The following is a 26172-nucleotide window of genomic DNA, read 5'->3' as shown; positions in this document are numbered from 1 at the left end:
AAATTATTTTCCCATTATAACGACTCTCATAGCGAATTGTCCAACTTGCGGTGGTACAGAAACCGAAGCGTTTATTACAATAAAAAAGCAGGTCCAGCAAAATTGAAGTTTCTCTGCCAATTGCCACATTTTGTCACAATGTCCTCGCTCAGGTTCAAGTTCGATGTGAGAAATGCCGTAACGCGCCCTTCCTCATTGTCAATCCAACCACCATTAACCTCTATTTGACTTCTGCTTTGGGAGACGCCGAGGACAAGGGGATGAATTTGAAAGTTTTGCGTCAGGTGACTTTCAAAGCCTCGCTAGATTTCCGCTCCTTCCGTCCGCTTGGTGGTTAGAAATTTGGAAATGGAAGTTTGAGCGCGCCAACTTCCACTTTCTTGCTTTAAACGCGGAAGTTTGCGTCAGAGCCTCGCACGCACGAGAAATTTATTGAAAGTCTGTGAAAACGCGTCATCTTCTGCCTTTGTGACGCAGGTTTTTGGTATGGTCTGTCATGACGTCACTCTGAAATCCAACATGACGATATGTGCGTAGCCCTGGAGCGTCCGAAGGTGCCATGAACTTGGTCCGAGATGCAATCCTCATAGCTGAGAGCTGAGAGAGGTGGAGGTCGAACGGGGCGGGGGAAGAATTTATCACAGGAAGGAAAACGTGTGGGTGTAGCGCTTGTTTCAACAGAGGGCAAATGACCTCGCTGGAAGTTAAGGTCGGGGTTGGGATTTCACTGTCAAGAGCGTCTGCTTAGGGGCAAGGCGAGGACAGCACCTTGACTTTGAACGAGAAAAGCTGCGGAGGATGTCGGAATCAGACGTGAAACCAAACCATTGTCAATCTCATGTGAAGCATTTTCGAGAACCAACAGCGGAGTAGGCTGCAAATTGTCTCTTTTAATGAGAGGATTAAACTCGAAGACAGCCAAAAGCTAAGCAACTTGGACCTTCTCGGCACTGTCAGTGATAGTAAATCTTCGACCCCTATGACTCCTCCTCGATTCGGGATGGAGAGTAACGCCCGTGAGAGCTTCGAGAGGCAATTAACTTGCCTTGTCAAAATGTTCTTGCCCACCAACAAATCTTTCAAGAGTGACAATCTCAGCTTTTAACTCCTCCTCTCCGTCTTAGCGAGTCTCCGCCTCAGTTACGCCTTCCACGTTGTGATTTTACACCCCATTCATCTTGGCCATCCATCCTTTCATGCACTGAAATCTCCGGACGAGTCCATGTTTCCCTTTAGAAAAAGTGTCAAGTCAGACGTTCGTTCCATGTTCTTTGTCTGGCCCTTTCTCCCCCTCCCATCCTGTTTGAAATGGAGAAATGGACTCGTCTGAATACTGAAGAACGCTCGCGAGCTCTACTCTGTGGATGAACAAAGGGAGTCACGTGACACCATCCCAACGAGGCCGACTTGAGAGCGTGATAAGATTGAACAAAGGCGGCCCGCGAGTGCCAGCTTGAAGCTTACCTGGTCTCGGAGGCCACGTGAGTCACCCGAATTTCTCTCGATCTCGGTCATTTTCTCCATTTTCTCCCTCTGCGCTACTACAGGACCGAGCTTGAGTTCATCGCTCTCCGCATGTCCACATGGACTGAACTGATTTCTAAAGAACAAGACGTGGCTGTCTGATTTCGTCAGTCCAATGACCCAGGTTATGATGGCGGTGAGGGTGTTGGAGTTGGACTGGTTGCCTCTGTTCAATTGAAGATGCCTCGGAGTGGACGACCGTTGGGAATTGAGGGCGCTAAACTCGGGCGTCCTCGTTCTATGTCGTTGCACATGTTAATCATGGCGGCTCTTGACCTCGTCTGTGGAGGCAATGCACTAGATTTCATTTCAGAATACCTTGGCCTCCTCGCGTTGCTCTCGTTTTGAAATCAACGCCAATAGGTCAAGGGAAAATCAATGTTGGTGGATGTGTTCTCGGCTTCTTGCTCACTGTGCTGAAGGTGGGTCACTGGAAGTCATGGCCACCCGACCTACTATTGGAAAACTCTCAAAGATCGAGATCCCAAACCAGAGTTTGGCAAAAACAACAGCCAGCACTCATGTGGACCCTCATCCAAATATTATCGTCAACAACCTATATTTTTCAGTTGAGCAACGAGAATAACAAAAATGTTTGTCAGTTATAATTTGAAAACAGATGAAAAACAAGAAGCCAACTGAGGGAAATGGGAGGGGCGTTCGTCCCCTCTCTCTCTTCAAAGAAAACAAAGACCAACTCCTCTAACCCACCCACAGATCCAATATTTCAAGTACCCTCATCTGGTTTCGCAATAGATGGCAACACTTTAACCCCGCAAGTCAACAATCCCGGAAGTCATGCCTGTTGTACTTTTCAGATATACCTACTCGCCCTACACTTATGGCATAGCTCGGAGGGCTTAGGATCTCGCCTCGTCATCACTTGTCAGTTACGAGTAACCTCATGCACCTTAACAAGCTTCAGAGGTGACCTCGAGTTCCCGAAATAGGATCTGACGTATGGCTGGCGCCTAGGCCTTGTTTCTACTCTATCAGTGAGGGCCCTTTTCTTCCAAGGTTGTTTCCGACCAGAACGCGGTCACCTTCTCCTTTACAAGGATACGAAACATGGGGGAAGTGAAAGAGAAAGCTTTGTCCCCACCAGCCTCAATGTAGGCGACGAAAGCGAACTTAGAAGGAGACTTTCTCCGCGTCGAGGTCGTTGTTGGAGGGGGGAATATGGTCAAGGATCTTGAGAGTAGAGGAACGCTTTCATCTCGTGCGAAGATGACTCGAAAATTGGGAGCAAGGCCCTTTTGGGAACTCACAGGGAGGGGAGGATTTCTTCTCACGGGTCTCAGGGAAAGGGAACCCATTCTGCCCCAAATTCCACTTTGGCCTTGACAAGGCATTTTAGGGAAGACCTCTGGCAGAATGGCTCACAGAACCATGATCAGTTAAGTCTCTGGCTGTCAAATAACGAATGAAAATCCATATATTATAGTCATTAGTTTCTTTAAACTTGTCCCATCTGTGTTATATGTCCTTCTTGACGTCAATGGTCTTTTATCAAATAACTTCCCCCTTCATTTTGAAAGCAACTTGCCAACAACGGCTTCGCCCCTCTTGATGAAAAGGCCTTGAAATGCAAAGGGCCTTGGAACTGTCCAGACCTTGAGAATGACCTTCAATTTTTTATCTCCTCACAGCGCTCTTCAATGCCAAACCTGGGCAACACTCGATTTGATATTGATCATCGCTCCGAGGTTGTGTTGCCAACACCGAGTCTCGAAGTCTCCTCTGTTCAAGTTCAGGGCTAAGCAAGCGGTTTGGAGGTCATTTCCCTCTCTTACGTTGGTTCGTTACCTCGATTTCATACTGAAACGGTGCAGCAACATCACATGGCTCGCCCGAGACATTTCCACATACTCCCTGCACATCCAAGGTTCAATGTATCGCCACAGTGCCATTGGTTTCATTCAATGCCAGGGCCCTTTGGAGTACTATCGTGATGTAGATAACATTTAGTCTGGATGTGTGTGGAGGTATCACAACAATTTTCTTGTAGTTGATATAGCGGCAACAAAATATGATGAACTTTGAAAGTTTTTCAAATTTGAAAGGGATAACCAGAGTATTGTGCAAGGCACACACCCTTCAAGGTCCAATCCAGTGTTATATTCATCCATACCACGCAAATCGGAAGGCAACGAACTGTTGCTTCTTCATTGCTGTACATGCAGGGTTCACTCAACTCCGGTGAGAGAAGTAGAATCCTTCATAAAGAGAGGCCCCGGGCGAATGAGAAATGGTGAGCTTGCCCGGACAATGAACTCCAGGCTTACGAGCTCTAATGAACAAGACAAATGTACAGCTTCGAGTGCAAATTCTATCAAACAAATTTCTAACCTGCACTTGCCCAGTGCAATTGTGTAAAATAATCCAAGTTGTTTTCCCCAATGATGAATGTCGAATTGCGAATCAAATTGTTAAAGGTAAAAAAAATACATTTTTCTTTGTTGTGATTCAAAAGTAGATCTGCACCCAGGGAAACAAGTAGCCCTTGAAATTATCTTTGTATTTGTTTCAATCATTTAATATAAGATTCGTCATCAACTTATCATATTTGAACTTAAAATATTCTTCAAAATTGATATTCATCACATAAAGCAAAGATCATGTATGTATTTGCTAAGTGGCGCAAAATTTTAATTTAGTGTTGTTTCATCTCCGTCATTTGTGTCTAACGTTCTACACACTTTCGAGATTTCATTACAGTCAAGCCACTCATACAGTAACAGCGTCGTGTTACATGTTTCTTGTTGATTAACGCTAACAAACTAGCGCATTGAATACACTAGGGCTGGCCTTCCTCCTCACAAGCACATTTGCACTCTCAGATAGCGTTACATTTACACACATGGCCAAAGGTTCAGCCAAAGTATTGCATTGTGTGACGTAAGCAGATTCCGGCAAAGACTCTCTCCATTGCAACAGAGGTTTCTCCATCCAGCCAACCTGTTCAAGACCTTGAACAACGTCCCCCTAAAAGCAACAACGCTCTTAGCACCCAGCTTAACCTTGGATTAGGTGTTTTGAGAGAGAGAGGCCTGTTGCTGAATTTTAACTAGGTGAAATAGGCCTACAGCGCAAACAACTCAAGGCCATTTGGAGAATGAAAAACAACGATCTGCCACCGATTGTAGGAAAATGAAGCTTTCGCAATGAGAGCCTGTAAGCTGCTCTGCAGATCGCACACTTAGAGAGTTTTTTAATGCTGGACGTCGAACCAAGATGCGTACCATATTCATATTGAGCTAACTAGGCACCAATCCATATTGTTGATTAGCTAATGTTCAAATAAGTGAATTAATGAGGTACTGAATGCATATTTGTGAAGGAGTGGAGGATGTCAAGGCCAAATGTCTCCACTCAGAGGTTCCTCCCTCTCTTTTTCTTGTTCAATGTCTACCCGAGTCAGAAAAAAGCATGGCTGTGGCGGAAACTCTCACCAACATTCTCGCAGACAACCCTCTTCCATTCAAACCCGACTGCCAGACAAGCAGATGTGGATGAATTGGGAGCAAGTAGATGGATAGTGTGGCATTGAAAGAAGGCCAAGGTCAAAACAAGAGTCATGTTCAGTTCTCGGGCAGACCATTGACAAAGAGCACCTTTTCACCACCACCCTAAGGATGAGGTGGAGATGTAACGAATAGTTTTCAGGTCATTCAAAGTCGAAGGTCATTGGTGATTTTCTTTTCTTCCACAATGGTTCTAAAATGAATATCATGTACAACAGCAACAACAAGAACTGCAATAAATACAACAACAACAACAACAAGGAGAGAGCTTTATCAATAATCTGTTTTAACGGGAAGTAAGGAAAGTTTCACATTTGGACGAGTCCATTCTCGCAGCGAGATGGGGGAAGAAGGGTACGACCGAAAATTGAGCTGGGCCAGAAGAGATCCATCTGTTTGTGGACCGACTTTCCGCGTACTCTTTGTCTCCGAGTACTTGCAATACGTACTGTGTTTGTATCCAAGGTACCGTCGTACTCTATTCGTACTGTGGCTGACATATTTTTGTGCAATGGGCAGCTGTTTGCCGGCAAGAGAGGAATTCGGAAAGGATGATATCGGTCACATTACACCTGCAAACATTCGCTTCGGAATGGCAAGCACATGTTTCCTCCCAGAGGGAATTCTTCTGTCCCAGGGCTGTCCGACATTCTGCTTCCCACATCTGTTCCGCATGCTTTTCTTTCAACTGACATCTGTGATGGTGTGTGTTCGATCCACACGCACACGTTTTCCCCGGTTTTCCAATCCGCGAGTTCCATTTGTGGAACGAAGACGACACGTGTGTGACTGTGTTTGTGACCAATGTGAAGGTTCAAAGCGATGAAACATGGCTAAAATCTGCTTGAAATCACCCAAGAGCCACAGCTCAAATCTAGAGGACTGGTTACGCCAAAATGAGTGCACGCGTGAATTGCAGTTGCAGAACAATGCACAGCACGTGCTAAAAATGTGCCAGATCCAAGAGTCCCTCCACGAACTGAAACGTGTTCCCAGTACAAGCCTTGTCAAGAGACTGGCAAGGCTTTGGAGGCACGAAATATTCAAATTGAAGAGTGAAGAAGAGAGACTTCATGGACAGATCAATCGGATGTGCCAGCAATTGGCCAAATCTATTAGTCTGACAGGTGGGCCTCAGTCGTTGTCATTGCGGTTTAAGCGGGGTGGGATTACTCCTGCGGTGGTCCGTTCTTCCGATGAAATCATGCCACCCTCGTCAAAAACTTCAGGTTTGGGGAGGAAATGGGAGTCCTTAACCCAGGCACATTTGACAACTGACTTCGAGACCTCAGCGAAACGAAGCCCACCCACGGTCTCATCACAATGTGGGGAGCGAGGAAATAATCACCCAAGCACCAGAATGGCTCTTCCATCATCAGGTTGCCATACTCCAAGTAGTAGTGATATTGGTGGTGTGAGAAGACCCAAAAAATCTTGGGGGTGGTCTGAGGAAGATGTCCGGATCTTCTTGCAGGAGGTCAGCATCGCCCTTCATGGCAAACGGGCCACCCGACCTACTGGGTGGCGAGGCAAATTGATTCAGTCAATATGGATGAAGTCAACTATATCGAATGCCGAGGAGATTGAGCAACGTTTAAATGAGTACATAGAACAAGCTCAACACCGACGAAGAATCAAAGAGGTGGTCAATACGTGGCGGGAGGCCCGGAAGAAGGAATCCCATCAGAGTTCCTTAACTGTCAAGGAAGATCATGATGGCAATCACCCACTAGCAAAGCAACCGAAAAACACGGACAACATTGGGAGAAGGGCCAAATTGCAGGAATGGCAAGAACTGAAATTAATTAAATCCAAATTAAAAGGGACGGATTCAGTCATTGCGAAAGCAAAACAACAAATAAAGTGCGCCCATTAATCATTATAGTCCTGACAGCTTGCCCTTTGATTCACTCCTTGTCGGCCATTAGTCTCGCATTCATCTAGTCCTGTTCCCAAAGTTCCCACCATTCATTTTTGGACGAGTCCAACTGAAGCTCGCAGTAAAAAAGAGAGGGGAAGAAGGTACACACCAACCCTAAACGGCTGAAAAGTTGTTGGACGAGTCCATTCCTCTCCCTTTTAGCCTGGAGGGATTTCTGTCTTAGCCAGTCAACCGTTTGTTGACCCCCAAGATTTTCCGATCAGATAAGAGTGATTAACTCTGCGGGGTGCCTCTGCCAGCTCCACCATAAGGGTGTGAAAGGGGCGGGGTAGCTCCACAGGGGGTTGACAGATGATTTCCGGTAGATGTTCGCCTGGGGCATTCCTGACGAGCCGATTCTACTCACTTTGCAGGAGGGGAAGGGTGAGTTTCATGGTCTTGGGGAGAGACCAACAGCGTGAGTTTTCAAAGAGGATGAGAATGCTTCGGTGAACTAGGGTGCAGAAACCTGGACTGACCGAGAAAAGACCGCAAAGTAACCGTTTGCAATCTCGTTACGCCATATCTGCTATCCAGCCATATTTGAGACGGTTGGTCAATGCGTTGTGAACTTCCGCAGAACCACTGCAAGTTCCCCGCAATTCCCATATGAATTACCTGCATCCAGTGCTTGTGTGCGTGGTTAGGGTAGAAACTTAGTCATCATTGGCGTATACGGTCTAGATTGCAGGGAAGTCCCCTTCTCGCACTGCCGCAGATCAAATCCCGCATTAGGTTACCGCAAAAGCATGCACACCTCATATGCTGTCCTTTGGCTTCCCCCTCATATATTTTCACGCTTTGGCCATTCCATGTCCACATACCATGTCCACCCGCAATGCAGTGACTGCCTGTCTCTCTGTCGCCATGCAGGAGAATCACGCTTTTGGTCATTCGATTTGACTCTTCCACCCAATAAGACAATAAAACGCGAACCAACCATCAGGACAGGAAGACTTGATATTGATTTTTCGCTCTACCCACCCAACTCAATCTAACCATTATTTAGGGGTTAAATCCTTCACCTAATGAACGGAAATGTGTCACCTTACTTTGAATATTGAAAGTAAAACATATGTCTCCACCCACATTCCTCTGAAGTCTCTCCTCTTCTGGCCAAAAGCTCTTCCTACTAGATTCCTGAACCATCCCCTTCAAACTTAGGCCCAACCTCTCGAGTGAGTTCGGTTCTTCCCCTTCCCCCTTTTTCCGAGCAATGAAAGACATACACGAGCAAATGGGAGGTCTTTAGCAAGACCCAACACGTAATCTTTCCATTTCCAAATTTTTATTCTGTTACTTTGGCATCATCGTCCTTGAGCGGGTTATTCAAACGGTAACGCCATTTTCCGGAGCTCTCAACACATTCATCAGATCCTCCCGGTTAAAAACGCAACGGGCATAGATTTTATGACATCGAGCCGCTCCAGTCTTGCGGCCCACCAAAGCGGCCACGTCAAATTCAACCGAGTCCTTAGCCACGTCCAATTCGTTGGCCGAACCGAAAAGACCCCTAATGACCGATTCGTCGGAATCCAAAGAGTCCTTCGCGTCGGTGTTCAAGAGACAGATCAACTTCTTGGCGCAATCATCGGCATCGTCAATGCTAGCCGCCAAGAAAGAGGCCTCGACTTGTACAGATCGTCTGAAATGTTGTTTGACTCGTCGACTTCCACTGCCTCTTCTACTTGCCAGTTTTCCGACACCGAGTCCGATGAGGCCAGCGGCCACTTTGATGCCAACAAGGCCAGCCGTGGCAGCGGGGATGGTGATGATGCCACCGTCCAAGAGACCTTCCACCACGATCAAAACTGAGGCCAAAAGGCACAAGGAGAGGAGGAACTTGTTCATTTTGGCGAAATGAGTGCGTTTATTGGCAGCTAAGAGCACTATTGGCAGACTGAGTTGTGTCTTTCAAGTATTCAAGGGTATTTATAGGAATGTTGGAGAGCCTCGACCAATAGATTACGCAATCTTGGCAAAACCACCGAGACTCTTTCCATATTGAAAACAACTTTCAGCGAACCGCGAAACTATCGTTTTCCATGCAGCGATGTTAAGTCATCAGAGGTAACTTGGGAATTGGAAGGTATGAAATAAAAGAGTATTTGCTTTGAAAACGACACTCGACATAGAGAATACAAATCTAGTGTAATCTTGATTTTACTCGAATTGGCTCACTTGAATTTCCCTTAAGATAGTCATTTAAAGTGAGCAAAGTAAGTTCATTTCATAGATTTAGCTTACTCGAGAAGTCAAGTTACTTTGGGTTTTAATGTTGCGAGAAGATCGTTTGAAAGCACCCAAGGAATAACCAAAGAAGTTAGTTTTATCAATTTTTAACAAGAAATGAAACAAAGCCAGAACCCCTCCACCTGTGAACTGAGAGGGCGAAGGCCTCAGTGCCATTCTGTAGACATTTTTTGTTTTGATCGAGAGTTTGACCAATCGCACAATTGAAAACCCTCTCAAGGCCTCCATCACAAAACCTTCCTCCAGTTACTTATTCAAGGCCTATGCCTCCTGAATACCCCAATTATTGAGGCAGATATTAGCAATCAACTCATTGCAAGTAAATATCATTCATTAATTACTCATTGTTACAAAATTATAGCAATTATGAATGAGCATGACGAATCTTGACATTTTTTTTTCTAATTTACTCTGCACTTCGATTTGATTGGGTTATAATCAGGAGACTTTGTCTCATCCGAGGAACACCACTATCGCAATTAATTCAACTACTAGTATTCATGAGCCTCTCTGTCCACTTTCCAGCGGTTCTTAAGTCATTGAGATGGGAATGCAGTCTCTCGACCACACAAAAGCAAAGGCCTATGACTGAGAGTCAATCATTTTTCGCCATTCCAATGGCATACCGCAAAAATACTCTTGAAACGCCACTCTGTGTTGTCAAGTGGAACTCATGTCTGTGGTTATGATCGGTAAAGTCGGGGGCTTTACATAAGCCAGTCAATGCTAGTCAAATGTGGATCATCCTAAGTCAAGATCTCCCTCATGATCTTGCCTCAAAATCAACTCTCCTAATACCCTCCTCAATCAAGCAAATAGCATGAGGAGATGGAGAGAGGGAGGAGGATGCTAGCAGGAAATCCAGGTGGAATCAACTCGAGATTTGGTCGAGCTCGAGGAGTATCAGTCAGATTGTTCAGATTTGCCTTTGAATCCGTCGCCTAAAACAAAGGGATCACTCTGGCTTTTGAAACGGATTTCTGCCTCTCCAGAGGGATTCCCAGAGCAGACACGGTGAGACACCCCCAGAGGACAGGCAAGACCGGGATAAAGACACAAAAGCCCCTTCCTTTCATCCTTCCTTCCCTCTCTAGCCAACAAACCTCTCGAGGAGAGTGTGTCCTGTGGGGCTGGTTGATTTCTTGGGTGGTCCAACGTGAGCAGGGATTTCATTGCAATGTTTCAAAATGAGCCATGTAAAGCGGGAATAGATCGAACAAGCTTACGGGCTTACATCACGGGGCATTGGGATATCCCACATGAGAACATAATGCGAGCCATGCAAGTTGTTTCATAATATGGACAAACGGAAAGTGCTGTGCTTGTCAGTGCTTCACGTTATCTTTGCGATAAGATTTTGGGGAGTAAACTAGTGTCTTGTATTAGAAGAGTCCGATAGTGAGTTCAGCGTACCATTGGGGTGGAATTCTTAACTTTCGATTTTGTTCTAAAACAATGCGTTCATATGAGTCCCAGATCCAAGCCAAACACATTTTGATAAAAAGCTGTGCCTCTAAGAGTTATAAATGACTTTAGTTGTTACCCTTCAGGCACACTTAAACACGTCCTTTGAAAGTTTTAACATCACTTGCAGGCCACATTTTTATATTTTCTGTTGAAAAATACATAATTTGATTCGGTTGTTGCTGTGATTACAGTTAATGAAGCCTGAAGAGTAACTCCAGCCTTACAACTAATCTCTAAGGCTAAGGTGTCCGTACCATATGAATTCTCCCTCGGTGGATGTACTAGCCACTTCGTAGGTTCTTGATTTTTTCGTCGTGCCTCTTAAACTGTTTCTAAGACTGAACACAGTTTGTCACACTTTGTTTGAAAAGTCGGACATTCTGAGCACATGTCATTTTGAGTGGAAGTTTATTCCATTTTTGCATGGCTTTGACAACGAAGGCTTTCTTAGTATTGGAGCTTGGATGAGGATCGACAGGAAGTTACTCTTGCAAAATATGGTGCGTGTTTCTAGCTATCTACTTTTTTTTATTTTCTGATGAGTGGGGACAATCATGATTTCAACAAACGCGAAAAAAAAACCACTCAACTTCCACAACGTGCCAATGGTCGCCAGATAAAACGATATTCGATGGAGCGAGGTAAAGATAACATGAGGTTGGTTTCCTCATTTCTTTGTACTTGCGCCGGTTCCCAAACAAACCTTGCCTTTGGACAGGTGATTCGTGGGGATGCGAACGATGCGAACAGCTCATCAAATCAAGCAGATAAAAGCATGGAGAACTAATCAAAGTGATTAATAAAACATAAATAGGCAAGGGGAACAGTCTTGAATTCCATGGCTGACGAAGACATCAAAGCCCTTCAAGAGGAGGAACGCGAAGTACTTGAGTCCATTTACGAAGGAGACGACCAGTTTAAGGCGCTTTCAGCCACGCAGTTCCAGTATAAATATGGCCAAGATGGACAGGGCAAAGCCTTCATCTTGGACCTCACTTGGACGGACCAATACCCCAATGAAATGCCCCAGATTGACATGGACACCTTCTACAACAAACATCTCCTAGCCGACGTGAAAGAATCCGTCCTCACTGCCGTCAAATCCGAAGCTGAGGCCATGTTGGGCATGTCCATGACGTACTCGTTGTTTGAGCATGTCAAAGAACATATAGAGGAACTCTTGGCCAATCAGCCCGATGTCATTCAAGTTGTGACGGAAGCCATGAGCAAGGTCAAAACCACTGACGACGATTCGGGTAATTGTTTTATAAGATATGTTCGATTCCCGACCAATCACGATTTGCTTTCTGATCTGAAAACGAATCATAGTGTTGCTCAAAACTAGAAGGTTGAGGCTTCCAATGCTCAATATGCTTTAAAGTCAAGGCAATTTACGGGAAAGTATGATTGGTTGCAGGACACTAGACTCATCTTTACATTTTGCTATTTCGGCTCGATGAGTAGGCACTTACATGGAAAAATGGCAATTTAAATATTACATTCACATACCAGAATTGAATGAATGAATGATTGTGGTATGAAATTATAAATCATCTTTTACATTTCCTAAATATAGTCCTACTAAGATCCATATTTTGACGACAATTTGGAATTTTAGACGTTGTTCGACGACTAAGAATGATTATTTCAATTTTAGCAGAAGTGTCGTCCAAAACGGAAAAGAAGAAGGAACAGTTCACCAAGGCCCAAAAGCGTCGGATGTGGGACAAGGGTGGCTTGGAAAGCGAGGAACGACCTCGAGGTTGGAATTGGTTCGACGTCATCCGGCATTTGTCTCAGACGGGGGGCTCCAAAGATGAGTGAATCCTGCCCAAACATATGTTATGTACCGGATTCTTTATTTGCGAGATAACAAAATAAACATAGGAAAGGGTCACTGTGTCGCCATCTCCTCTAGAGCTTCTTGCGCAAGATTTCGGCCCCGTTCGTCTTCTGCTTTTGTAGGGTCTTTTTGAAGGTCTTCATCTTGGTTTGGACTTGCTCGCGTATCTCTTCAATCTCCGTCTCCAACATATTGACCTGGAACGGAATCAACATACAAAAATATTTTTTTCCCTTATATATTGATCAATTAATCACAACTTACCAATAAGAAGCAACCGCGGTTACAGTTCAAGAAACTGTCCCAAGAATCCTCATCCATGGCCTTCAACAGCATCAGACTGAACAAGTTCTGCGTTTGCGAGGGGTCTTGAGCATATCGTTCCTTATCCCGTGAGATCAATTTCTTCAACATCATATGGCTGGCCTTGGCTTCCACCAAACTGGCATCATCATCGTGAGAAGTGAACGGCTTGGCCGCTTCCTCAGCCAATTGAGACATGCAGGGTGCCATTCCGTCGGCATAATTCAATAAACACGTCAGGAACACCACTTTACCGTTATCCTTGAGGAGCTCGGTCATGTTGGTCAGAACATACTTGACCAAGGCGGGGGAGATTAGGGCTCGCAATTCAGCAGCGCGAATAGCCGGATCCTTCTTGGACGTTTCCGTGTCGGTTTCCAAAAGATCAATCACGTCTTTGCTGATGTAAGTGGTGTTGCGGGCAGCCACCAGATACATGAGCACTTTCCGTCCGGATCCACTGGCCACCAGTTCGTCAATGGCCTCAATCATCTCGCCCAGAATGGCCTTGCCGACCAATTTCGTATCGTCCACCGCGTCGCAGATGGCCAGTATGCCGACATAACCCATGTCTTCGCAACAGGTCTTGACGACAAAGCCCTTGAAGCTCTTGACGATGGCTTTGCGGTCCTTGGTGGTGCCGTACTTGACGGCCTCCACGGTCAGTCGCTTACCGTACTCGGTATGCACCATGTGGACGCAGACGTCGCGGAGCTGGTTGACCAGATCGGTGCGCTGTTCGGGCGTGCACACGGTCAAGTACTCGTAGATGACGCGATGGACCAGACCGAGATTGTAGCAGCCTTTGGCGATGAGCACATTGACCACTTCGTGCAAGTGCTGCTTGACGAACTTGGCCTTTTCGGGATGCTTGGTCAAAAGGGCTTGGACCGTGGCCACTCCCGGGTCCTTCAATTTCCGGAATTCGGGTCCGCAGAACTCTTGTAACACACCTTGACGCTCTGGGGTGGATGCAAAGTCGTTGTAGTACAACTCCAAGGTCTGGTTGGCGAACTTGTGCTTGGCCAATTCGGCCACGTGGCTCTCGAACATTTGGAAGATTTGCTTGCGTTGTGCCTTGGTGCCGTATTTCAGCATCTTATTGACCAGAAACCCGGCGTATTGGGTCTTAACCATCTTGAGAAGTTCGGGCTTGAGCTCCTCCAGGATCATGGCTCGGACGGCCTCGTCCCCGGTGGTGATCAGGGTCTCGACCACACGGACTGTGTCGTGGGAGTAGACCAACTTGGAGAGTTGGCCTTTCATGAGGGCGTGGAGCTGGGGTAAAAGCTGGACCTTTTCCTCCATGGGACATTTATCGGTTCGGACCTTTTCCCAAATCTTCTTGGCTTCGACCCCTAGAGCATAGAGATCCTCGGTTTTGGCCTTTTTCTGGCGTTCGGCTTTGAGGGCCTTCTGTTTCTGGCGTTCCTTCTTCTTGTCCAGTGGCGTGGCGGGTTGGGCAAGGGCGTCCAAGCCTTCGGGTTTCTTTATCTTTTTGACGGGCACTTCGGAGGAAGTTTCGCTTACTTTGCGTTTGATCTTCTTCTCAGGGGCTTCTTTCTTCGCTCCCGTTTTCGAGTGCAACTTCTTCGGCTTCTGATCGGTCTTCTTCTCAAATTTCTGGCCCATTTTTTTCGAGTCGGACTTGTCAGACTTGGGGCTGGCCTTGGTCGGTTTCTTGGGCTTCGACTTGGGGCTAGTCTTCATCTGGCCCTGGGTGGCAGTGGTCATTCTCAAGGAAATTTTAGTTCTCCTGTCTACGTCTCCAACACGTGCGCACCTCAATGTTTTCGGATGGGCTGCAATGCTCAGGATAGCTAATATGTAAAAGCTAAAGGGTCAGAACACCATGCTACGCCAAAACAGGCCAAAATAAATATCGCACAGAGAAGGCAAGCATTGGTAGGCGATTCAAACTTGTTGAATCAATGGCCATTCTTTTCATCCCAGAGTTGCACTGACTCGTCATGCAATGAAAAACGGAAATTTGAACCATCCACTCTGGCTGCGACAATGCTTTTCCGATCCTGATCAGTGCTTTAATGAATTTAGGCTAAACATTCATTAGATCACATTTACTTTGTGGTTTATTTGATGAGTACAAAGTGTTGAGACATAGGCTCGAATATTCACGTGTCATCTGAAGCCCTCGGTTCTTCTTTGCCTCTATATCTAACACCATACAACCAATGCTCTCTTATCATGTAACTGATGTTTGAGTGGTAAAAGCAATTTTCAAATGAACAATAAAGCCTTTGTTTAAAGAATATATGTTTCCGAGCCTTTATCTTTAGGAAGTAATTAAAGCCCTCGTTTTGACCACTCTGAATGTAGTCTCCACTAACATGCAAGAATGTCTAGTTTTCAAGTCCGGTAACAAGTAGATTTGGCCAGGCCCGAGAGAGCTTGTTAATTCGAGTCTTGTTTTCAATCTTATTCACAACCCTTGAGACAGATGAAAATGGTAATAGTTTAACATTGGCTTTGTGAGAATTGGGCTGAATTTTTCATCGAGGCGGCCCTGAAATCCTGCCTCGAAAAGTTTGATATGCTCCTCGCTCAACCTTTGGGCAAGCCTTTTGGGGGCTCTTATGTGAGTGACCAGGCCACATCTCCCCAGTGCTCCCTACTCAAGTTGATTTGAACCCGTCACTAAAAGCCTCCATGAATCAAGACCCGCCACCGTTCAATGGAACATCCTAATCTCACCCCTGATTATTGAGCCTGGCACACAACGTCCATGTGGCGTGGCCTTGCGAGTCCAGTGTGGGACTGTGGGTGCTTTTGTTCCCCGCCACAAAGGCCATAGTTGTCCTTTGATTCAGTACCAAAATCGTCCGTCAGACGGGGTGGCAATCAGGGCCCCTACGTCACTGAAGGCGACCTGCTAGATCCGTGCTAGCAGCAGTTTTTTAGGCTCCAGATCAGTCTCAGCCACAGTACACACATACTGCCTAAAGAACTCGTTCGATCTCGTTGAAACGACACCCTTGGAATGATGATGAGTCAGTGATTGAACCATTGAAGTTCTTGATCAACGGCCGTAGTGGCAATCTCTTGTTTTCCTTCATCCTCTCTATCCTTCCAAATTATCAGACTGAGTGAGTGAATGACCTTCTTTCTTTATGGCCAAATAACCCTTATACTCCCCCGAGAAGAGGTCATCTTAGATAAGAGAGCCATCATATTGATGGATACTCAAGGAAGTGAGTTTAGAGGGCGGAGAAACTTGTTTCTGAGCGAGTAAAGTGCAAACTTTAAACCCGTTCCGCTTGAGCTACTGGAAGATTTCCTCTGTTAGGTCCCAGTTTGCATGTATTTAGACAAGAGCATACATAGAAGCATCATGGAACGAACGGATGGCGGGGTCAGACACAGCCAGTCCGAATCCGTTCATTTATGGCTGGAGCTTCTGACCATCAATCTAAGACACAATTTTCCGATAAGAACCAGTCCCGGGAGTTGCCATTGGACCAACCTATTATTTATATCCTAGGTCATCATGTCCTCTAACGGCGAGATCGTCTTGCCGCAAGGACATTCGGGTCGACGGGAACGTCTGCCCGTGCCGCAGCCCGAGAAGAGTGATGTCAACTTTTGGACTTACTTGAAAAAGTGCATTGGCAAGGAGTTGTCCAAGATCACCATGCCGGTGCAATGGAACGAGCCAGTGTCCCTACTTCAGCGGCTCTCCGAGTACATGAATTACGCCTACTTGCTCAGTACGGCGGCGCAAGTGGACCAAATCGAGACGCGGATGAGTTTCATCGCCACGTTTGCCGTGAGTTCATTGGCGGCCAATTTCAAACGCATGGGCAAGCCATTCAATCCGCTTCTGGGCGAGACCTACGAGCTGCAACTGAAGGACTTTCGCTTTTTTACTGAGCAAGTCTGCCATCACCCGCCCGTGTCCGCGTTCTACGCCGATAGTCCAGAAGGTCACTTCAAGTTTCACGGATCGGTGAAGCCGCAAACCAAGTTTTGGGGCAAGTCCCTCGAGTTCCAGCCGATCGGGGTGTGCTCAGTGGAGCTACCAAAACGGGACGAGGTGTACACGTGGAACAATGTCAATTGTGTGATACACAACATTCTAGTGGGCAGTCTCTGGATGGAGCAGGTGGGCGTGATGGACATTGTCAATCAGACTTCCAATCACCGCGTGCTCCTCTCTTTCAAAGCTGGGGGATGGTTTTCCGGTGGGGATGATTTACATTTCGTCGAAGGCTTCTTAATCGACGAGAAGAAAACCAAGCTGAGATTCTTCTACGGCCGTTGGACCTCGTATTTCTGCTCGGTGGATATCCCAAGCTTAGAAGAGTTCCTCAATGCCTCCGTGGATAAAGTAAAACCCGATGCATCTAACATGCCGAAACACGCCCCGATTGACTTGTGCGCCATTCCTAATTCCAAGGTCTTGTGGCAAGTCGAGCCCAGACCCGAAGACTCCAAGGCCTATTACAACTTCTCTCAATTTACCATGGGCCTCAACGAGCTCTTGCCGAAGATGGAGAACAACTTGTGCAGGACTGACAGTCGACTCCGGCCCGATATACGCGCATTGGAAAATGGCGAGCTCGACCAAGCGGCCGAGGAAAAAGATCGCCTTGAGATCAAGCAACGCGAATATCGGAAGCAGTTCAAGGGCAAGAAAGAATCCGAATGGTGGACTCCCATATGGTTTGAGCCTACGAAGAACGCGTTCACAAAAGAAGACGACTGGGCCTACAAAGGTGGATACTGGGAAGGCAAGGAGAAATATCAAGTGCCTGATATCTTTTAGAGACTCGATTGCTCAATCCCGTGGGTTGTCCAATGACTAATTTACATGACCAGCCCAGTATAAAGGCTCTTTGTTGCATTCATATACACTCCCTCCCCTCCGTTTCCTGCAAAATCTGATCTGAGTGAGATGTGCTTCCCTCCGCGCTGTTCAACCGGACGACCAATGAAATGTGTTTGACCGCATGACAATATAATATTGTTTGGATAGAAATATATCAGCATAGTTGTCATTCTTGGAACTCTGATCAAACCAGGACGGTTGTGTTTATACGAAACATATCTTGAATTTGTTGATTTAGGTCGTCCATCGCCATGTCCGAGGAGGGTGATCACCACAAAGTCCATTTCAACGAAGAATCCGAGGAGCACACGAATGAGATTCGGATTGAGTTCAAAGGCGAGGGCGATAAACAAGGAATCGTTATCAGCCTCGGCTTTCTTCAGGTAAAAATCGATATGGAACTAAGTTAGGAGTCTCAAAGTTACACATGGATGTTACAAACTTAGCTGCCCTGTGACCATAAAGGCCCTGCCCCATCGAAGCAAGATGTACTTTTGTCTTTCCGGTAATCATACTTGCTATCAATGAAAAGGTCAAAATTGGCATAGCCCAAAGACGTGTGGGAGTCTAGACTCCAAATATAAGAATAACCAAAGGGTTATTCTTGTCATTGACGAGGCATATTGCCGTAGTTATGCCTATTTCTAATGACACGTAAATGGGAGGATCATTTTATTCATTCACTACATACAAGCACCGAACGGTAAATGAAAGCCAACTCTCAAGGATTTTGGGCAGAATAAGACTGACCTGACTTGACAGTCCTTCTCAGGCTTAAGTTTCAATGAGATTTTTAGCCAGTTTCAAGAATGGAAACCAAGTGCAATGGATCAGGTCACCTCTGTTGAACACCGTAACAGAATCATGGTCCATAATTTACCATTCCCGAAGGCTTCAATTATTTACTTGGTTAAAAAAACTCGAAAAGAAAGACGATTACATGGCTTTTCAAATGAAAAATAACTTCAGTTATTCATTTTTCATCAAAGTGTCATCAAGGGCCAGGAATTTTACGGCCAAACGTTAGATTGCTGCCCACATTACAAAGACTCAATAACGATAAAATATATAGCTAGATCGTTTTTAGTTCCACACTCTACACACGCAGAAAGTAAGGGCGAAATGTATGAATAAAAGTGAGCTGAAAATGAATGTGCTGAATAATCCAGATTCACTTCCCATTTTCCTTGTCTCGAAGAGACCCTGCTAGGGTTATCAAATTGCATTTTTTAGGCCTTGGCCATTTTTCTAAGCCAAGGATAATTTGTGGAGTGGTCCTCATTTTTCTTGTCATTGCAGATATTTCACAAATATGAAATCATCATAGATTTGCCTAGAGAGAAAATTCCAGACACTGGCAATTTGGTGCAAAAGCATACTGAACCCCCTAATATCAATTGCCGGTGAGACTCTTATCAAGAAAGCATTGGTGAGCGGTTGTCTGGATGCCATAGAAAGTTTTCCAGAGATCGCTCTCCACTCTAGTCTAAACAAGTTATCACCACGGATTAATGTCAGCAAGAAGAAATTCAACCTGCAAAATCCGCCGCTAATACGAAGAAGTAACCCTAACCTCAAATTTTGGTTGCTTTTTAGGCTCGTCCAATTTGAAGATAAAGATGATAAAACAGTGGGCATACATCTCCATTTCTTTGCACACAAAGACAAGATATGTCAAGAGACTATTGTCTTAACTGATGGTGCCAAAAATGTTCCGCTCAACGTCAAAGCCAAAGTTTTGGGTATGAATTCATCGTTTGAGTCATTCCAAGGCACTGCTTGAGATGACCGTATCTAAATCAATTTATAGGAAAAGGCAAAGGCACTGGCGCTCTTCGGAATGGAATCAAATGCATCGAGATTCTAAAGGATCCAAACGAATCGGAAAATGACACTGATTGGGATGGGTTTTGAATATTTGATGAAAGATGCCAAATTGAATCCATTGGAGTCATGCTTACAATCCGCTAAAATATTGTGTTTATTCTCTTCATTTTATACATTTCGACTTTTCAATAATGCAATGAGGACCCTTTCAGACTGTGGAGGAGGTGAGCTGGAACAATTGGTCCATCCGGATGTTGGATTTTTCAGTACAATTATCCCCTTGTATCTTTTTTGGACTGTCAAAATTAGAGTGTCTGTTTACATCACGGAATTCTCAGGAACTCTTCATCCAACGTTCTCCCACCCAGTCTGTATTCATCAATTTATGATGGGCATTGCCTCCTTCCTTTGGAGACTTTTCAAACATGAATTATTAGCGTTTTACTTGCTATTAGTTTCCCCAGCAGTGAAGTGTAATTGAACAATTACCAAATTGCCCCCGTGAACCGGCCCCAAACTCGGCGAAGCAAAGAGTTCCGAAAAGACAAATGGGCTTGAAGCGCAATGCCGCTTTGCCACAAATGTGCCTACATTCATCTTGGTGGGTCTCGAATGAGATAGTCCGGTTCTCTCCAAGATCGATTGAGTCAAATGTATTCCAATGGTCGGACAGAGATTCACTAGATAAATGAAGCCCATTGTTAACGGAAAGCAGAGATTTGTTCTCATGAGGAGGAGTTTGCCTTTGGACGACGCGGTCTGCTAGGATCGTGTCTGTTTTAATTTGATCTGGCGAGTACTCATGGCTATCCCCGAGGGTCTGTCGGGGACACTCTAGTTTGTAGCAGCAATTATCTTCCATGAAGTCACCGCGATATAGAAAAGTACATAGTCCCCCTTGAGATATGGGTGAGGAGGGACATTTCCGTTCCATTTCTACCTGACATTTCGGGACGGCTTGCTTTCGACAATCTCTTTGTTCCTTGGTTGATTTGCAAGACAGGGCGGCCAATTTCAAATTGTCCAGGTCCCAGTCATTCTCAGGTTGTGGAGAAATTCCAGCTAAAGTTGTCATCAAATTGGTGTCACTTGACGTACTTTGTGCTTCCTCATTTCCGGAATGGAGACATGTCAAAGACACTTTGCACTCACAGAAGCCGGCTGATGGTGCGCAATTTTCGAAAACGGAATGACACTTCAAACCATTGTCACACTGCTTCAAATGTTCGTTGGCGTCATTAGCGACGCTTGAACCAGTCCTGCAGATCTCCTTGCAAACCTCCATGTTCGTCACATATACGGAGGTAGTGGTTTGATTGTGGATCGATGGCAGTAGTGTCTTGAGGTCGTCCATGAATCTGGCCTCGTTGAATGTAGGTGGTGGATCCCTAGGTCGATGTGTTTCGCTTTGATTGATCAAAGGAGGCTTCAACTCCCTTAGCGACAATGGAAAACACCCTAAGGTCAAATTGCAGACGCAACCCCCGCGGAAGCACTGGGACCACTTTCTGCAATACATGTGAGACAATGGACAATGTTTTACCAAAGAGGGATCACACTGGCATTCCCGTATGAGGTCGTATCGAGACCGAGAGGGAAAATGAAATTCGACTGGTGTAAGTCCGGAGTGTTGGGTCATGATCTCTTGAATTTGACGCCCGTCAAATCGGTCGAGTTGAAACTCAAATTGATTTGTGGGAGGTCGTATTGAAGTTTGGTCACGTTGGCCGTCGAAGCGGCAAGTAACTTTTACCCAACAAGAGCAAATGAACGCATTACATCCTTGTGGGTGAGCATTGCATTGAATTCCGTAACGGCACACGTTTGATAATGTGTTAGAGTTATCACACAAGTACAGGCATTCACTCTCAGAGACTTTGATGGCAAATTGCTTGGTTCCTCCGAGGGATATTGACTTGGCGTTTCTTGCGAATATCTCGTGCCATATCGATGAGTCACTGGGTATGTTCCCTTTAATACTGTGAGCCAATAGAACCACCAGCAGGTATCTGTCCATGTTAGTGTCATTCAAAACTTTCTTGTTCGGACTCGTGTTGATCTGTGTTCTCAAAAGAGAACTTAGGGCAGATCCGATTTCAGCGTGAAAACATCCGCGTTTTGGTTGAGAGTCGCCACTTCGGCCTCATCCAGGGTAGGGACCTTGATAGCGTTCCTGCGTTTGGTAATGTAATCATATTTTTTCGCCACTACATTTTTTTTCTCCTTAGCGAAGTAAAGGAGGAAGAACTCCCCGACAAAGGTTGTCATGCCGAGTAAAGCAAGCCCATTTCCCACATTTAGAATCGTATTCCTTAGGGAAAATTTACCCGCCAGGCCATCGACTAGGATTACAAATCGTAGGCCATATGCCTTGAACAGTGTTCGCCGGCCAGTTTCGTGGAATTGGGCATGCCTGAAGTTCCAGCCAGTGTCCAGAATTCGAAACTCGTAATGAGGCAAGCAATACTTGTCGAAGTCGTAATCTAGATCGCAGTTCCATTGGATTGAGATTGATATGACTCCACCTTTCAAAGAAAGCTGGGTGAAATTTCCCCCAGACAGAGAAATGACGTCGCCCAACCAGAAGATTTGGCCCAATGGCCTCCTTACTGGATGGTAGATAGTGGGCTTAGGACCCGGGATGACATTATTCCGGCGATACTGTGGACCGAAAAATGGAAAGGCAATCGAATTTTTTATGAACACTGTGTACCGATCCACGTGGTCCATGAGAGGCTTTGTCATTCCAAATGGGAGACCATCTCTCTCGATCGGGCACCAGGCCTCGACTTCACAAACTTTGGTTCTTTGGGATCGGTCACTGGGAACACATCTGCCTGTCATCGGCCCATGTCCGAAAACTAAGTACTTGTCTTTGATGCATTGCTCATCAGTCTTGCACTTTGCTCGCTTAATAGCAGGATCCTCGGCGCAAGATCCTTGAGTCTGATTGGGCGTGATGACCACGTTCGTTGTGATGAAAAAGGCTCCATTTTCTGCAGGCGGCACGACGTAGTCTGCGACATCCCAAATACGGCTGTAGAGATGCCGCCATTCTGGGAGAATCGTTGTTGCATTTTCATGAGTGGGAATATGAGACCTGGAGGTACCTTTCAATTTCACTGTCGCGCTTGACTCCACTTGTGCAAATTCCTTTAACAAAAGAGAAATGAAAGTATCATCAGAATTCACCAAAAATACCCCAAAGCTCTCGTAAGTAAAAGTTCCGTCCAATTCAATTAGATTGGATTGGTTTCAAGACCCAGCCCAGTGCCGCAATGCACACCAGAGTTATTCGATTGGATACCGTGAACTTTTTCATATTTGGCTATTGCAGCTCTCTTCAAACTCTGAGTACCAGTTAGTTAAACCCCAAAGATTGAAAGTCTTACGCCGTGGTCTAGAGTTTTGTTTCTCATCTAAATGGAAATTGAAAACTCGAGATGCAGACAATTGGGGGGGTGAGTCCTTGAATGATAAGGCCGGTTGTGAAGTTGACAGTCTACTCACCTGATACCCCCTTTCGTAGAGAATGGCGTAGGATATGACATACGAGAAAACCAAGATCTGGCAAACTCTGATCACCAACCCTAAGTAGACATTGTGCACTTTGACCAGGCGAGGAGTCTCGTATTCGATGAAGCTCTGAAGGAGACTGTTTCCCAAGCGATCCCATCGGCTCGTCATGTTGAGTACTCCCTTATTTGTCATAAAAAATTGAGATGAGAGTTCATGAGCTTTGAAGTCGTCATAATGAATTGGCAGTCCGTCTCAATGAGGAGAGGGATCCAAACTAAACACGACTGTCGACCAAGCAAGGAATCGGAAAAGCCGCTCGCGAGAGAAAGAAAGAGGGAGAGAGAGAGAGAGAGAGAGAACGGCAAAGATATCCTGCGTCCTTCCTCTGGGACGCAACATGTTCCAGTTGCTCTCCACATTTCTGCTCAACAATCTAAAATCGGGGGCCTGAAAGGTGTGTGTTGCCAATAATTCGTCTTTCCGTCCAAAGCTTTTAACCATACTTGGATCGAGACTGCATTAGATGATAGAGAGTCTTCTCAGAGGGTGGGATTCTTCGAGTCTAAACAACTATCAAAAATCTCTTGTTGCTGGTATATTGCAGAACATATCGATCCCAACAACTGTTCGTCACCTCACTGTAGTTTACATTATCACATAGACGAAAATGTTTCCTACGCACAATATGGGTTCCACGAACAAAATTATCAGAGCTCGAACAGATGACAGAACCTTGTTTTTAGAGTAAGGGATGTTTTGTAAGGCACTCGGAATAGAGCACTGCACTATCGTTGGTGTTGAATGTACTTAAAGTTCACGAGTTGCTATTCATTTCTTCCTATTTCTATTCTAGAAATCTTTCTTTCTATTGGCACCCCTGGTCATCTGGAAGAAACGTCTCAATTTGGGGTTTGCATGCTCCTCTTCATTTGAATTAGGCAATAAAAGACCTAGTGAATGCGAACAATGGAACACTAACCTGTCATTTGAAGCCGAGCCAAACATGATATATCTACCTTTGTGGATAAACCACCACTCTGTCAAAAAGAAGTCGCCAGCTAAAGACACAAAAAACCGGGAAAGCCATCACCAATTGATTTTACTTCTATTTGTGAAAGTTGTAAGAAAGGCAAGCGCTATGTCAAGTAGCATCATTTCAGTGCTGTGAGAATGCATGATACTTGTCATAATTATGCACACGACAAAGAAATTTGTTGTGCATGTCCCAATTCGTCTAAATGAGGTGCTTTGCAACTCAGGTCCTAATTTCCCCACATTATCACCAAAACGGACAACCAACATCTAAAGTAAACAAACAGGTTCTTCGCTTGGTATTTGTTTGATATAAAGAACTCGTCCCGAGATGGCGCATGGCTTGGATTTGAAGTGTTAAATGGAGCCTTTGGTTACTCCTTTGTCTCACGATAAAAAAGTCAAGTCAGTCATTTGTGTTAAACAACTTCGATTGGGAAAACACGAATCGGAATTATCATTTTTAAAGACTTCCCGAAGGACTTAAACCATTACTATTTTTTTTGAAACAATTGGACTAAGGAACCCGTGTGGCTGTCTTGAAATCATGTTCAACTTGTTATATTTTCAGGTCAGTGCTTTGTCCGAGCTTACCGCAATCCAAAAATTGATGGAAACCATTTAGATGCCAAACAATCCATGTTTCTTCAATCAAAGGGATTGCCAGAAGGAGATCGGAATTTAGATACTATTTGGTTCTGATGAAAGATAAATGAGTTCTGAAGAGCATTGCTTCGAATGTGAAATGAATCTTGAAATTATAGGTTGGAATTTGTTTGTCAAATCGTTCAGGAATTTGGCATCAAGAATGTGAGTACTTGATATTGTGCAATTATGAAAGGTTGTCAAAACCAGTTGTGTTCAATTTTTAAAGCGGACGAGGAAAAGTCCAATCAACGTGATTATTGGTCTTTGGCGTTCCTGGTAGGTTTTAATTTCGTGAATGTTTATCGAGCAATATTGGGTTACTCCTCATATTCGCCAAATAGTGTTGTGGAGACGATGACCCTATTATTATCGAGCGCAAGAGCTCACGAGTGAAGATGGTTTGGAATTAAAGATGTTTTTTTTCTCATGACAACAATTATATTCAAATCAACAATCAAGAGACCTGAGGCAATGATGAATATCACGTCAGTTAAGCATTGGTATGATCAAAGCAAATTACGTCTGGCTTTGTGGAGTGATACCACCATGGCAGTGATATCGTCACCCGAGGCCAACCGTTTATTTGGCATGATCCAGCACATTTCTGGAGATCGCTCACCCCTGGCGTATGCTACCAGAGACTCCGCCATTTCCTGCTCCGTTTTACCCGCCATTTTCGAAATCTCTTGGCAAGAGGCGGTATTACTCATCACGTCCCAAAAGCCGTCGGTGCCCATTAGCAGACACGCGTCAGGTGCAACTTCGCTTTGGGTGAGGTCGTAAATTTTCACTTCGGGTTGAGGCGTGAGGAATTCTTTGCATCGGATAAGGGAACCTTTTGCGAGAAGGTCGTGATCACCCAATGTTCGTGCCACCCCAACCGTGCTCAAAAGGCGACAGCACTTTCCGCGACCTAGTAGCGTTGGTTTAGAAGGCGAAGCATATCAAACCGTTGTTTGAGAAAGTTGGGATTTCTCAGGCTCGTCCGAACTCTCTTGGGACGGGGCCCTTAGATGATGCGACTTTGACTTGATGGATTCATACTTGGAGAAACCTTTTTTCGTCAAATTTGAATTTAGAAAATGATGCATCACAGCATCATAAGACGGACTCTTGGAATGCTAAAAGGTAAAGCTTCGTTCTGTATCGAATAGAAACCCTTGTTGGATCAAATCCAAATGTTGAGGCATGAAGCACTGAGGGCGTTTGTGAGCATGGGCTATTAGTGGAGCTTGAACCGGAGACTGAGGGGTTTCACTGATGAATTAATCATAGTACAAGATTCTTGAGGTCCGAACCAAATTGATGTACATTCACTTGCATATTGTATGTCGGGGCTCTTGCCTCTGAATGCCCAACTTGACTGACCATGATGAATAAAAAAAAGCCTGACAATATAGCATTATGCTCAAGCAATTTGAAGGATTTCTGCTTTTTTTCTCCAAGAGAAAATTTGTTCCAATCT

The 26172-nt window shown here is 45.2% G+C and overlaps 5 protein-coding genes and 1 long non-coding RNA gene across 8 annotated transcripts in view; 2 read left to right on the top strand and 4 right to left on the bottom strand.

Annotated features, from left to right (window-relative positions):
* The window catches only part of LOC131881051 (uncharacterized), a 4359-nt gene extending 2505 nt beyond the window's left edge, over positions 1-1854 (bottom strand). The window contains exon 1 of the long non-coding RNA XR_009373323.1: positions 1465-1854. This is a non-coding gene — a long non-coding RNA (uncharacterized LOC131881051). The remainder of the gene's footprint in view (positions 1-1464) is intronic.
* Positions 1855-8221: 6367 nt separating this feature from the next.
* On the bottom strand, positions 8222-11000 carry LOC131881050 (uncharacterized). The gene is made up of 2 exons (XM_059227808.1): positions 10944-11000; positions 8222-9043 (listed from the first exon to the last, which is right to left on the bottom strand). The coding sequence occupies exon 2, from the start codon at positions 8818-8820 to the stop codon at positions 8299-8301; it is 522 nt and encodes a 173-aa protein (XP_059083791.1). The 5' UTR covers positions 8821-9043; positions 10944-11000; the 3' UTR covers positions 8222-8298.
* A 385-nt stretch (positions 11001-11385) lies between these two features.
* LOC131881081 (RWD domain-containing protein 4-like) lies at positions 11386-12586 on the top strand. Of its 2 annotated transcripts, none has more exons than XM_059227840.1 (2): positions 11386-11945; positions 12350-12586. In XM_059227840.1, the coding sequence occupies exons 1-2, from the start codon at positions 11528-11530 to the stop codon at positions 12511-12513; spliced, it is 582 nt and encodes a 193-aa protein (XP_059083823.1). In that variant the 5' UTR covers positions 11386-11527; the 3' UTR covers positions 12514-12586. The 2 variants fall into 2 exon arrangements, with proteins under 2 accessions (XP_059083823.1, XP_059083822.1); XM_059227839.1 differs by having other exon boundaries at positions 11387-11945; positions 12347-12586.
* On the bottom strand, positions 12530-14661 carry LOC131881075 (pumilio homolog 3-like). The gene is made up of 2 exons (XM_059227834.1): positions 12797-14661; positions 12530-12729 (listed from the first exon to the last, which is right to left on the bottom strand). Exons 1-2 carry the CDS (start codon positions 14567-14569, stop codon positions 12604-12606), a joined length of 1899 nt encoding a protein of 632 aa, XP_059083817.1. The 5' UTR covers positions 14570-14661; the 3' UTR covers positions 12530-12603.
* A 735-nt stretch (positions 14662-15396) lies between these two features.
* On the top strand, positions 15397-19679 carry LOC131881076 (oxysterol-binding protein-related protein 2-like). Of its 2 annotated transcripts, XR_009373326.1 has the most exons (4): positions 15397-15939; positions 17920-18064; positions 19278-19423; positions 19492-19679. XR_009373326.1 is itself a non-coding variant. In XM_059227835.1 (2 exons), exon 2 carries the CDS (start codon positions 16341-16343, stop codon positions 17616-17618), a length of 1278 nt encoding a protein of 425 aa, XP_059083818.1. In that variant the 5' UTR covers positions 15436-15939; positions 16335-16340; the 3' UTR covers positions 17619-17919. The 2 variants fall into 2 exon arrangements, 1 of the variants encoding a protein (XP_059083818.1); XM_059227835.1 differs by lacking the exons at positions 17920-18064; positions 19278-19423; positions 19492-19679 and adding an exon at positions 16335-17919 and having other exon boundaries at positions 15436-15939.
* Positions 19680-20172: 493 nt separating this feature from the next.
* Positions 20173-23416, bottom strand: LOC131881077 (P2X purinoceptor 4-like). Its single transcript, XM_059227836.1, has 2 exons — positions 23019-23416; positions 20173-22661 (listed from the first exon to the last, which is right to left on the bottom strand). The coding sequence occupies exons 1-2, from the start codon at positions 23217-23219 to the stop codon at positions 21588-21590; spliced, it is 1275 nt and encodes a 424-aa protein (XP_059083819.1). The 5' UTR covers positions 23220-23416; the 3' UTR covers positions 20173-21587.
* Between the last annotated feature and the right edge of the window lie 2756 nt (positions 23417-26172).

This window comes from Tigriopus californicus, chromosome 5 (assembly GCF_007210705.1).
Source record: "Tigriopus californicus strain San Diego chromosome 5, Tcal_SD_v2.1, whole genome shotgun sequence".
NCBI classification, from domain to species: Eukaryota; Metazoa; Arthropoda; class Copepoda; order Harpacticoida; family Harpacticidae; genus Tigriopus; species Tigriopus californicus.
This window is presented reverse-complemented; position numbering and strand designations above follow the sequence as displayed.